We start from the raw sequence: 12,250 nt of genomic DNA, 5'->3' as shown, positions 1-12,250 counted from the left end.
CCCTTCCATCTACCAGCCTACTTTCTACCCCTTCCATCTACCAGCCTACTATCTACCCCTTCCATCTACCCGCAGCTCCTGACAGTGGATCCAGAGAAGCGCGTCAGAAGCCTAGAGGAACTGACATCGCTGCCCTTCGCCGGCCAGCTGACGGTGCAGGAGCTGCTGACGAAGAAGTGCAGGCCGGTGTTCACGCCCCCGGTACGTTACACAGACCACACAGACCTACAGGGGCTTGTTACATAGACCACGCAGACCTAGAGGGGGTTGTTACACAGATCCTACACAGTCAGAGAGCAGTTACACACACGTACTCTTCACCTTCGCAAACCAACCCTGCTGTAACCTAACAAACTGCTGTAATTACTCACGCCCTCGATACGTTACATAGGCGTTACAGACCTAGGGCACAGTTCCGCAGCACACACACGTACATATTTTTTCCATTCATTCATCGCCAGACGCCATGTATCCCAAACGGGGTGGCCAAGGGCTTCGAGTTAATTGTTTTACAGGGAGGGGCACTAATCCTCCACCAACCCCACTTGACACGTAGGGAGAACGTTGCTTTACTTAATCTAATCTAATCTATCACTGACCTAACATAATCTAACATCCTGACCTAGCCAATATCAACCTAATCTATCTATCAATAAATCTATCTACCTATCTACCCCTCAGCACCCACCCCAGGTATTTGCATCACCGTCTATGTCTGTCAGTCTCGCCTAATCTAACAATACCGTACCGTATTAATTTAACCAAACTTTATGAACTAGTGCAATAAACAGGTAGATATATATTTGAAAGAGAGAGAGAGAGAGAGAGAGAGAGAGAGAGAGATTGATGCGTGAAAGATAGGTTAAATGGGAGATGAAAAAAGCGAAGATGGATGGAAGGTTGGATCGATGGAGGGAACTGAAGGAGGGAGGGTGGGAGGGAAGGAGGGGAGGGGAACGAAGAAGGGAGGATGGGAGAGAGGGGAAGGAGGGAGAGAAGAGGGGAGGGAGGGGAAGGAAGGAGGAGAGGAGGAAGGGAAACGAAGGAGGGAGGGAGAGGAAAGGAAGGAATAAGAAAGAGGAGAGAGAGGAAGGGTGAGAGAGGAGGGAGAAAAAAGGGGTGATTGAAAGGGAGGAAAGAGAGAGAAAGAGAAAGGAGGTAAAGAGGGAGAGAATGAATAAGAAGGAAGGAGAGGTGAAGAAAAAGAGGGAGAAAGGGAGAGAGAAAAAGAGGATGTGGAGGAAGGGAAGGAGGAAGAAAGATGAGGGAAGGAAATGGTAGTGACGGAGAAAAATGAAAAGAGAGAGAGAGAGAGAGATGGAAGGAATGATAAATAAATGGATGAAGGAAAGGAAGGAAAGGAGGAAGAGATGGAGGGATGGAAGGAAGGAAGGAAAGGAAGGAGGAAGACAGGAAGGAAGGGAGGGAAGAAGGAAGAGAGAGAGGGGAGGCAGGTATAATGATCAATTTCCTATCTGTAATGCCTAAAAGTGAAGGCAGTGGTGATCTCAGCCATCCAACCCCAAACGTTCCCAACCCAGTCCAGTCCAACCCAACCCAACCCGTCCCAACCCAACCCAGTTCCGTTCAGTGTAATCCGTCTTAAGCCAAGCCAACTCAACCTAAGCTACCCTAATCCCACTCAGTCTAATCTAATTCACCTTACCCCACACCGGCCTAACCGCACCTAACTCAACCTACGGAGGGCAGAACACACTCATCCCTTTCCTGTCCAACACTAATGTAAGAGTTAACCGTTACTCCTTCATGTACAGGTGAACTCTGGAACCACCTACCTCTGTCTTTACTTCCTACTGCCTACGACCTCCAGTCTTTTAAACGCCGTGTGTCCAGGCCTCTCGGAATGAACGGATCTAGAATTTGGCTCAGTTCTCATGTTGTTTTTTCTTGCAGGGAACCATCTTGCAAGCTTGTGGCCTTTGGTTCCTTCTTCCTTGCATAAAAAAAAAATCAATGACTAGTACGATGCCTCCCTCTACAACTACTACTACTACTACTACTACTAACATAATCTAACTTCTCTCCTTCCAGCGTGACCACCTCAACTGCGACCCTACGTTTGAGCTGGAGGAAATGATCATTGAAGCTCGACCCTTACACAAGAAGAAGAAGAGACTAAGTAAACAGAAGAGCATACGTGACACTGCCTCTTCGCTGTCTGCTACCACGGTGCGTCTCTCTCTCTCTCTCTCTCTCTCTCTCTCTCTCTCTCCACACACACATATATATATATAGCATACGTGGTACAATCAGTCACTGCTCACTCTCTCTGTGCCTACTTACACACACACACAAACACACACAACACAATACACTACATTCAGAATCACTGCTCTCTCTCTCTCTCTCTCCACACACACACACACACACACACACATACACATATCTATCTATCAATCTGTTTATCCATCTATCTGTCTCTCTCTCTCTCTCTCTCTCTCTGTTCCTTCCTACACACAAACATCACACAATACACTATACTCAGAATCACTGCCCCCCCCTCCCTCTCTCTCTGTACCCACACACACACACACACACACACACTTCCTTTTCATACTCTTTTACAGGATGCTTCGTACTGCTAACACACACACACACACACACACACACACACACACACACACACACACACACACACACACACACACACACCCTTCCTTATCCTCTTTTACAGGGTGCTTCAGAATGCTATCAAAATATTACTATCTAGCACCATCCACTGCCACAACAGAAGTATGAGTGAATTTTTTGCATAAGGCTGTATAAATTCCCAGTAGCATGGAGGCGATTTGTTTGTGGCCACCCCTTACGGGATTAAGGCGTCTGGCAATAGATAGATAGATTAATTAGCCCCAAATTAGAGACAATTAACCAGGATGATTGGCCAGAAGGTAGCGGTGAATTAGTGTAGTGATAATGAAGGCGGAATAGGATTGAAAAATGGTAGAGGAGAGAGAGAGAGAGAGAGAGAGAGAGAGAGAGAGAGAGAGAGAGAGAGAGAGAGAGAGAGAGAGAGAGAGAGAGAGAGAGAGAGAGAGAGAGACAGTTAAGGTGAAAGAACAAACTCACGAGAATTAGATTAGGATCAGTGTAATTAGTGTTAATGAGAGAGAGAGAGAGAGAGAGAGATAATTAGCAGGCACGGGAATAACTGAGAGGGAGGTGAATGAGGAGAAAGAGGAGGGAGAAGGGGAGGTGGAGGAGGAGGAGGAGAGGAGGGAAGGAAGGAAGGGAGAAATTAGGGGAGGGAAACGAGGAGGAGAGAGGGAAGAAAATAAGTAAGTAATAGAGAAAGGGAGGAAAGAAAAGGAAGGAAGGAAGGAAGGGAGGAAGGGAGGGGAGGACAGTAACGAAGAGAGGCGACGGAGGGAGGGAGGAAGGAAGGGAGGGAGGGAGGGAGGGAGGGGAGAATAGTAACGAAGAGAGGCTATGGAGGGAGGGAAGAAGGGAGAAGGAAGGAAGGAGGGAGGGAAGAAGGAAGGGAGGAATCAGGAAGAATGGAAGGGAGGGAGGGAAGGATAGCAAAGAGGAGAGGCTACGGAGGAAGGGAGGAAGGAAGAGAAGGGAGGATAGTAAAGAAGAGAGGCTACAGAGGGAGGGAGGGAGGGAGGGAGGGAGGAAGGGAGAAGGAAGGAGGGAGGGAGGGAGGGAAGGGAGGAATGCAGGTCAGGGAGTGAGATGTTGGATTCAGAAGCTATTTTCGGCGAACGCTGAGTAAACAGGTCATTAAAGGCAGACAGATAGATAGACAGACAGACAGATAGATAGATAGATGGACAGACAGACATAGACACAAATAGGTAGGCAGATAGGTAGATAAACGGATAGGCAGAAAGACTGATAGATAGCCAGAAAGATAGGCAGACAGATAGACAGGTAGGCACAGGCAGAAATATAAGCAGACAGATAGATAGGCAGAAAGACAGACAGACAGATAGATAGAAAGATAGATAAGCAGGAAGACAGACAGACAGACAGGCAGAGAGATACGAGGACAGTAACACAACCTCAAAAAATATATATACAGACAAAATAATGTTTCTAGAGTCACGTATGCAGGGTTAATTACGGTATATATTTTTACATGATACGCTGCTGATGCTAGTATTATTATTATTATTATTATTATTATTATTATTATTATTATCATTATTACTACTACTACTATTATTATTATTTACAGCGTTTCAAGTTTCGCGCCAAAATATAAATTCATCAAAACGCATCGAACGTGTCAATTTCAGAATTATGCGATTTTATATTTAGCGTTTCAAACTTCGCGCCAAAAATTTTAAATGCGCAAAAACGCACCGCACACGTCGATTTTGGAACCATGCGATTTTTAATTATTTAATTATTTATTTATTTATTTCATGGGATGCAGGAAACTCTCTATATTAATGCCGACATAACGATAGGCAAGGTATAGAAAACTGTTAAACCTTTCCAAATTACGAGAGAGAGAGAGAGAGAGAGAGAGAGAGAGAGAGAGAGAGAGTCGTAATGTACCAGAGGAATTTTAAATCAAACATTCAAAATTAAGCGCGAATTCTGTGTGTATGTGTGTGTGTGTGTGTGAGAGAGAGAGAGAGAGAGAGAGAGAGAGAGAGAGAGAATAAACTACCCATATCCCTGTCAATAACAAAATCCAGCGTCCACAACCCCATATAAATAACGACACACAGCAATTATAAGGACGCGAGTGAGTCATTAGAGAGAATTATGGAGGTTAATTAGGCAGAAAAGCTGGTCTGAATGGTGTAATTAGCCTGGGAGAGCTGGCGTGTGTGATGACGGAGGGGTAGCTATGATGATGATGGTTGGGGCGATACATCCTACATATATATATATATATACTTACACTTATAAAAACCTACACTCATCTCTATACACTTACACCCACTTATACTTACACCTGTGTCTACTTACAACCACCTACACCCACTTACAAAAACCTAAGCTCTTTATACACTTACACTCACTTATACTTACACTCATCTATATACTTACACCCGGCTTCTAACTTCTTGATCTAGCTATCTATCTACTTATTAATCTATCTATTCTATTTATCTATTTTCTACAGGAGGCGGAGAATGGCGGGCAGTACGAGGGGATGCTGGTGTTCAACAGGGAGGTGGAGGAGGCGAAGAGGGAAAGAGAAAGGAGGGAAAGAGAATGGCAGGAGGAACTGGAGGAGAGTATGAGGCTGTCTGACCCCACTGGACAAGGTACGTAAGTAGGTAGTGTAAGTAGGTAGGCAGGTTGGTAAGTAGGTAGGTAGGCTGGTAAGTAAGTAGTGTAAGTAGGTAGGTAGGTTGCTAAGTAGGTAGTATAAGTAGGTAGGTCGGTTGTGTAGGTAAGTAGGTTGTGTAAGTAGGTAGGTAGGCTGGTATGTAGGTAGTGTAAATAGGTAGGTAGGTTGGTAAGTAGGTAGTGTAAGTAGGTAGGTAGGTTGGTAAGTAGGTAGTGTAAGTAGGTAGGTAGGTTGGTAAGTAGGTAGTGTAAGTAGGCAGGTAGGTTGGTAAGTAGGTAGTGTAAGTAGGCAGGTAGGTTGGTAAGTAGGTAGTGTAAGTAGGTAGGTAGGTTGGTAAGTAGGTAGGTAGGTAGGCAGGTAGGTTGGTAAGTAGGTACCTAGGTAGTGTAAGTAGGTAAGGAACAAGGGTAGGAAATAGTGCAATAAAACAGGAAGGAAGGTGAGAGAAAGGAGGGAGGTGTGTTGGTAAGTAGGCATGTAGGTAGGCTGACAGGTAAGTAGGGCAGGAGAGAGGAGAGGAAAGTAAAGCAGTAGTAGTAGTAGTAGTAGTAGTAGCAGTAGTAGTTCTTGTAATAATAATAATAATAATAATAATAATAATAATAATAATCTCTCTCAGGATGCACCTTTAGCGGCTCGAACACCACCACCCCCGTGAAGAGAGCCACTAGGGGCAAGGGTGAGGAGGGTGAGGGGCCAGGTACCCCCCTATCCCCCACCCTCCTATCCTCCCCCCACGACCCCCCTCCCCCCACCCTATCCCGGACTTCCGTATCGCCGTCCAACGTAAGGGCGAGAATTGCGGGGTCGCCCAAGGTAGGTTGCTACATGGATAGATGCATTGATTGATAAACACACACACACACACACACACACACACACACACACATAGAAGGCCAGATGAATGATTAAACAACATAAATCATCCGGTACACACACACACACACACACACACGGAAGGATAGATGAATTATGAAACAGGTATACAGAAACATCCGGTATACACACACACACACACACACACACACACACACACACACACACACACACAAACAGATGAATGCCTAAGTAGGTATAGAGGTAGATGGTCAAAAACATATATACAATCATAAATACACAGATAAACAGATAGACAGATAAATAGATAGAATGGGAGGCAGGATGGATAGATAAACGTAGGCGTGAAATCGCGTGTATAAATTATCCTTACTATCAAACGAACAGTCAGGGGTTATCAGTGCCATTTGGGTGACGAAGAGAAGTGTGACGTAATTACATGACTCTTGGTGTAATTAAAGTGCCATTTGGGTGACGTATAGAGCAGGTGTGACGTAATTAAATAGTGGTTTAATTAAGGCCTGATCACCTGTTTACCTGCATCCCTAATTACTTACAGGTAAAGGTGAGAGGGTCTACGGTAACAATTGAATCACCACGGTCATCTTCCAGCCTTACCAAGTCCAGTACACAGCAGCTGAAGGTGAGAGAGAGAGAGAGAGAGAGAGAGGTGTGTGTGTGTGAGAGAGAGAGAGAGAAGTGTGTGTGTATGTGAGGTGTGTGTGTGTGAGAGAGAGAGAGAAGTGTGTGTGTATGTGAGGTGTGTGTGTGTGTATGTGAGGTGTGTGTGTGTGTGTGTGTGTGTATGTGTGTGTGTATGTGTGTGTACTTTTAAATTCGCCTTATTCCTCATTTATCCATAAAAAATAAATATATAAATAACGTATGGCAACTGACGTTCATAGGTACTGAATATATATCCGCCCTGACCTAATTTAACCAACGCTGACCTAATGTGACCTCGTTCGTCCCACAGGAGAGGCTACGTGAGATACAGGACCAGCAGCCGGGGTCACATTCCTCCTCACAGTCCTCACACCTGACCCACTCCCATGACCTGACCCTGACCTCCCCCCACACCTCACACCCCGCCACGCCTCACTCATCGCCCCACCACTCCCCAAAGAGGTCAGCGAAGAGGTCATCTAGGTCGCCACAAAGGTCATCCAGGTCACCAAAGAGGTCATCGAGGTCACCAAAGAGGTCATCTAGGTCGCCACAAAGGTCATCTAGGTCACCAAAGAGGTCATCGAGGTCGCCACAAAGGTCATCTAGGTCACCAAAGAGGTCATCTAGGTCGCCACAAAGGGAACCAAGGTCGCCTGGGAGGTCACACAACGGCACACCTCTGAGGACGCACAACAGGTCACCTCATGGCAGTCCCCCCAAGTCAGGTCGCAGGTCATGTCACACAGCCAACAGGTCACCGAGTACGACCCCCACCAGGTCACCTCACTGGTCACCTGAGAGAGATGCCTTCAGGTCAGGGGTGAGGTCATGTTCCAGGTCACCCACGCCAGGTGATGAACTGCCTCCCACGCCACCAGACACATCTGCTGCCAGGTCAACAGTGAGGTCATCTTCCAGGTCACCAACACCAGATGACCTGCCCCTCAGGTCACACCACAGGTCACCGCCTAGAGCTGCTCCACGGTCAAAACTGAGGTCATCTTCAGGGTCACCCACGCACACTGATGCCCCGGCCCTCAGGTCACCCAACAAGGATATTTCAGGGTCAGGGGTAAGGTCATCATGCAGGTCGCCAACACCAGGTGACCAACTGTCTCCTAGGTCACACAGGTCACCGCCTAGAGCTGCTCCCAGGTCAACAGTGGGGTCATCTTCCAGGTCGCCAACACCGTGCGATGACCCGCCTCTCAGGTCACCTCCCACAGCCGCCCCGAGGTCAAAATTGAGTTCGCCGGAGCCAGACGCATCGCCGGCCAGACTTCCCCAGGTGTCACCCAGGAGGTCAAAGGTCAGGTCAACTAGCGGGTCATCCAACAGGTCATCCAGGGCGTCGTTTGGGTCAGGATCAGTAGAGGTGTCAGACGGTGGCAGAAGGGGGTCAGAGTCAAGAGATGTGTCAGACGGTGGCAAAAGGAAGTCAGGTGTGTCAGAAGGAGGAAGAAGGAAGTCAGGGTCACGAGAGAGAGCAGACAGTGGAAGAAGGAAGTCAGGATCAAGTGTGTCAGACGGTGGCAGAAGGAAGTCAGGGTCAGAGGTGTCAGATGATGGCAGGAGGAAATCAGGACCAGGAGAGGTGTCAGACGGTGGCAGAAGGAAGTCAGGGTCCTCAGAGGTGTCAGGAGGGGTGTCAGACGGTGGCAGAAGGAAGTCAGGGTCAGGAGAGGTGTCAGGAGGGGTGTCAGACGGTGGCAGAAGGAAGTCAGGGTCCTCAGAGGTGTCAGGAGGGGTGTCAGACGGTGGCAGAAGGAAGTCAGGGTCAGTAGAGGTGTCAGACGGTGGCAGAAGGAAGTCAGGGTCCTCAGAGGTGTCAGGAGGGGTGTCAGACGGTGGCAGAAGGAAGTCAGGGTCCTCAGAGGTGTCAGAAGGGGTGTCAGACGGTGGCAGAAGGAAGTCAGGGTCAGTAGAGGTGTCAGACGGTGGCAGAAGGAAGTCAGGGTCAGTAGAGGTGTCAGGAGGGGTGTCAGACGGTGGCAGAAGGAAGTCAGGGTCCTCAGAGGTGTCAGGAGGGGTGTCAGACGGTGGCAGAAGGAAGTCAGGACCAGGAGAGGTGTCAGACGGTGGCAGAAGGAGGTCAGGGTCAGTAGAGGTGTCAGACGGTGGCAGAAGGAAGTCAGGGTCAGTAGAGGTGTCAGGAGGAGTGTCAGACGGTGGCAGAAGGAAGTCAGGGTCAGTCGAGGTGTCAGGAGGGGTGTCAGACGGTGGCAGAAGGAAGTCAGGGTCAGCAGAGGTGTCAGGAGGAGTGTCAGACGGTGAGAAGAGGAAGTCAGGGTCCTCAGAGGTGTCAGGAGGGGTGTCAGACGGTGGCAGAAGGAAGTCAGGGTCCTCAGAGGTGTCAGGAGGGGTGTCAGACGGTGGCAGAAGGAAGTCAGGGTCAGTAGAGGTGTCAGACGGTGGCAGAAGGAAGTCAGGGTCAGTAGAGGTGTCAGGAGGGGTGTCAGACGGTGGCAGAAGGAAGTCAGGGTCCTCAGAGGTGTCAGGAGGGGTGTCAGACGGTGGCAGTAGGAGGAAGTCAGGCAGAGGGGTGTCAGATGAAAGGGCACCTGGCCGGGGTGAGAGGTGTGGGGGTGGAGGGAGAGGGTCATGTGAGGGTGGGAGGGGTGATGACCTGACCAATGGCGATGAGAGGGGTAGTGATGACAGATGGTGATGACAGTGACCTGATAGTTATGGTAGTGACCTGGTAGTTATGGTAGTGATGGTTGGTAGCCCTGTTTAGCAAAGGGAAAGATGGTTGGGACTTAGTGTGTTGTTATTACCATCTGTATAGTCCACCCAGTGCCATGAAACACCCAACTGTCAATACCACCTGCCAGTGACTCCCCCTCCCACCTGTCAATACCATCTGCCATTGACTTCCCTCTTTCCATCTGCCAGTGACTCACCCTGCCACCTGTCAACACCATCTGCCATTGACTTCCCTCTTTCCATCTGCCAGTGACTTCCCTCTCCCACCTGTCAACACCATCTGCCACTGACTCTCCCCCTCCCACCTGCCAATGACTTCCCTCGTTCCATCTGACAACGCCACCTGCCAATCAAGAGGAAGGTTCACCCAATCAAGATGAACGTTCAATCAACCATCTATCATCTTACAAGCAATTAAACTCTCTCAACCAATCAGCAATCATCTTACAAGCAACACCAATCCCTCAACCAATCAGCTGTCATCTTACAAGCACTTACACTCCCTCAACCAATCAGCAATCATCTTCCAAGCAACGCCAATCCCTCAACCAATCCCCCGCCTCGTCACATCACCCCTGGGAGGCTTTACCAATCACCAATCGCCTTATATATCACGCAGATGCCCCTAGAACCAATCACACCCACGTTATGATTCACTCTGTTCACTTTAACTTGGCCTAAAATTCGCGTAGAGGTCTTGAATGCTGAGATGCAGGAAGGGATTGACACAGGAACGCAGTGCTAGTCACGAAAAAGTGCTATGGAAAGGCTAGACACGAGGAAGGGAAAAAGTCACGAGGAAGTGCTATGGAAAGACAATACCGTAGTACCGAAGAAGTGCTATGGAAAGGAAATAGTCACGAGGAAGTGCTATGGTAAGGAAACAGTCACGAAGAAGTGCTATGGAAAGGATGTAGAGTTCGTAGTAATCTCGTCGGGTATGGAAGCTCCCTAACACCTCTTCCTTAGCGATTTATTTTCCAGACTACTCATTAATATGCCCTGGTTTGCTTCTGTCTTCAGTATCGACGTAGACTCCATAAACAATACAAGAATATAGCAACGGAGCAGAATCGGAAAGACTGACGAGGAGAGTGTGAGTGAGGTGGCGGGGGGGGGGAGAGGGAGGCCAAGGATGAGATGGAGGGATGGAGAGGTATATGAGAGAGGGGTGTGTGAGCTGGGAGCAGGGCAGTGAAATGGCGGGGGACAGGGGGACATGGAGGCGATTTGTTTGTGGCCACCCCTTACGGAATTAAGGCGTCTGGCAATGGACAGATACAAAAAGACAGACAGATAGAGACAGAAAGACAGATAGATAGGGAATAAATCGCTAAGGAAGAGGTGTTACTAGCTTCCTAACTGTACCAGAGCACCGCCCCGAATCTGACAATGCGAAATAATGTATAACAGGAAAATCTAAGCCACGTTAAAATGAATAACCTATAGAGAAAAGACAGATCTACAGAAATCCTCGAATTCTACATGATTGGTTTGTGACAATCAAAATGGATCGTTCACCCTGACGCAAATTAAAGGAAAACTGTGGAATTATTTTTAGAAAGGCAAAACAGGGAAAAAGGCAGTGAAGATAGATAGATAGATAGATAGATAGAGAGAGAGAGAGAGAGAGAGAGAGACGGAAAGCTTCACTGCCGAATCCTCCAAGCGTTACCCAAACAATGTTACCTCATGGTTGCCAAATACTCCCAGCGTACACAAGAAAATGATAGCGATTCTGTATGTCACTTGGATTATTATTATTATTATTATTATTATTATTACTAGTAGCAGTAGTAGTGGTGGTAGCAGTACTATTATTCTTACCACTGTTGTTACATTATTATTATTACTAAAAAAATTACTCATTATTATTATTATTATTATTACTACTACTACTAAAAACATTACTATATTATTATTATTATTATTACTGTTATTACCATTATCATTATTATTATTATTCTCATTATTATTATTATTATTATTATTACCCATTAAAAGCAAGGGTGAAAACTGTAGCATCAAACCCTACATCATGTATGTATATATATGTACATGTCTACATATCACGACACACACACATTCACTAATCCACAATGTTTTTTATATGAGTGTCAAATGTATCACTTCTTCAAGATTCTCAACCCCTTCACTACGCTGTTTATTCATTTTATTCATGGGGAAGCATTCTCAGTGGCTGTGGAGATCCTTAACACCTCTTCCTTAGCGATTTATTCCATGTATTTAGCTTGTTTTTATATGAATGTTAAATGTATAACTTGTTCAAGGTTCTCAACCCCTTCACTACGCTGTTTATTCATCTTATTCATGGGGAAGCATTCTCAGTGGCTGTGGAGATCCTTAACGCCTCTTCCTTAGCGATTTATTTATGTATTTAACTTTCTATATGAATGTTAAATGTATAACTTCTTCAAGGCTCCCAATCCCTTCACTATGCATTTTTTTTTTTATTCATGGGGAAACATTCTAACTGACTCTGGATATCCGTAACACCTCTTCCTTGGCGAATTATTCTATGCATTTTACATGATTATATATGAATGTTGAAGGCTCCTAACCCCTTCACTACGCATATTTGTAATTCATGGGGAAGCATTCTACGTGGCTCTAGATATTCCCTAACACCTTTTCCACTGCGATTTATTTTTCATTTTACGGATCCATAACCCCTCTTCTTTAGCGACTTACTTTGTGTTGTTTATCATATTATCCTGAGGCGTTGGGGTACAGATAGAT

At 46.7% G+C, this 12,250-nt stretch overlaps 1 protein-coding gene across 1 annotated transcript in view; it reads left to right on the top strand.

The window, feature by feature from the left end:
* Positions 1 to 5,260, top strand: part of LOC145401740 (serine/threonine-protein kinase 32B) — a 79,333-nt gene extending 74,073 nt beyond the window's left edge. Inside the window, exons 8-10 of the mRNA XM_080273920.1 lie at positions 76 to 201; positions 2,053 to 2,190; positions 5,108 to 5,260. Coding sequence (XP_080130046.1) covers positions 76 to 201; positions 2,053 to 2,190; positions 5,108 to 5,260 — 417 coding nt within the window. The remainder of the gene's footprint in view (positions 1 to 75; positions 202 to 2,052; positions 2,191 to 5,107) is intronic.
* The last annotated feature ends 6,990 nt before the right edge of the window (positions 5,261 to 12,250 follow it).

Source organism: Coenobita brevimanus, chromosome 56, assembly GCF_032717465.1.
Source record: "Coenobita brevimanus isolate Jiangsu-jjx chromosome 56, ASM3271746v2, whole genome shotgun sequence".
NCBI lineage: Eukaryota > Metazoa > Arthropoda > Malacostraca > Decapoda > Coenobitidae > Coenobita > Coenobita brevimanus.
The sequence above is the reverse complement of the archived record's forward strand: the minus strand, read 5'-3'. Positions and strand labels throughout refer to the sequence as shown.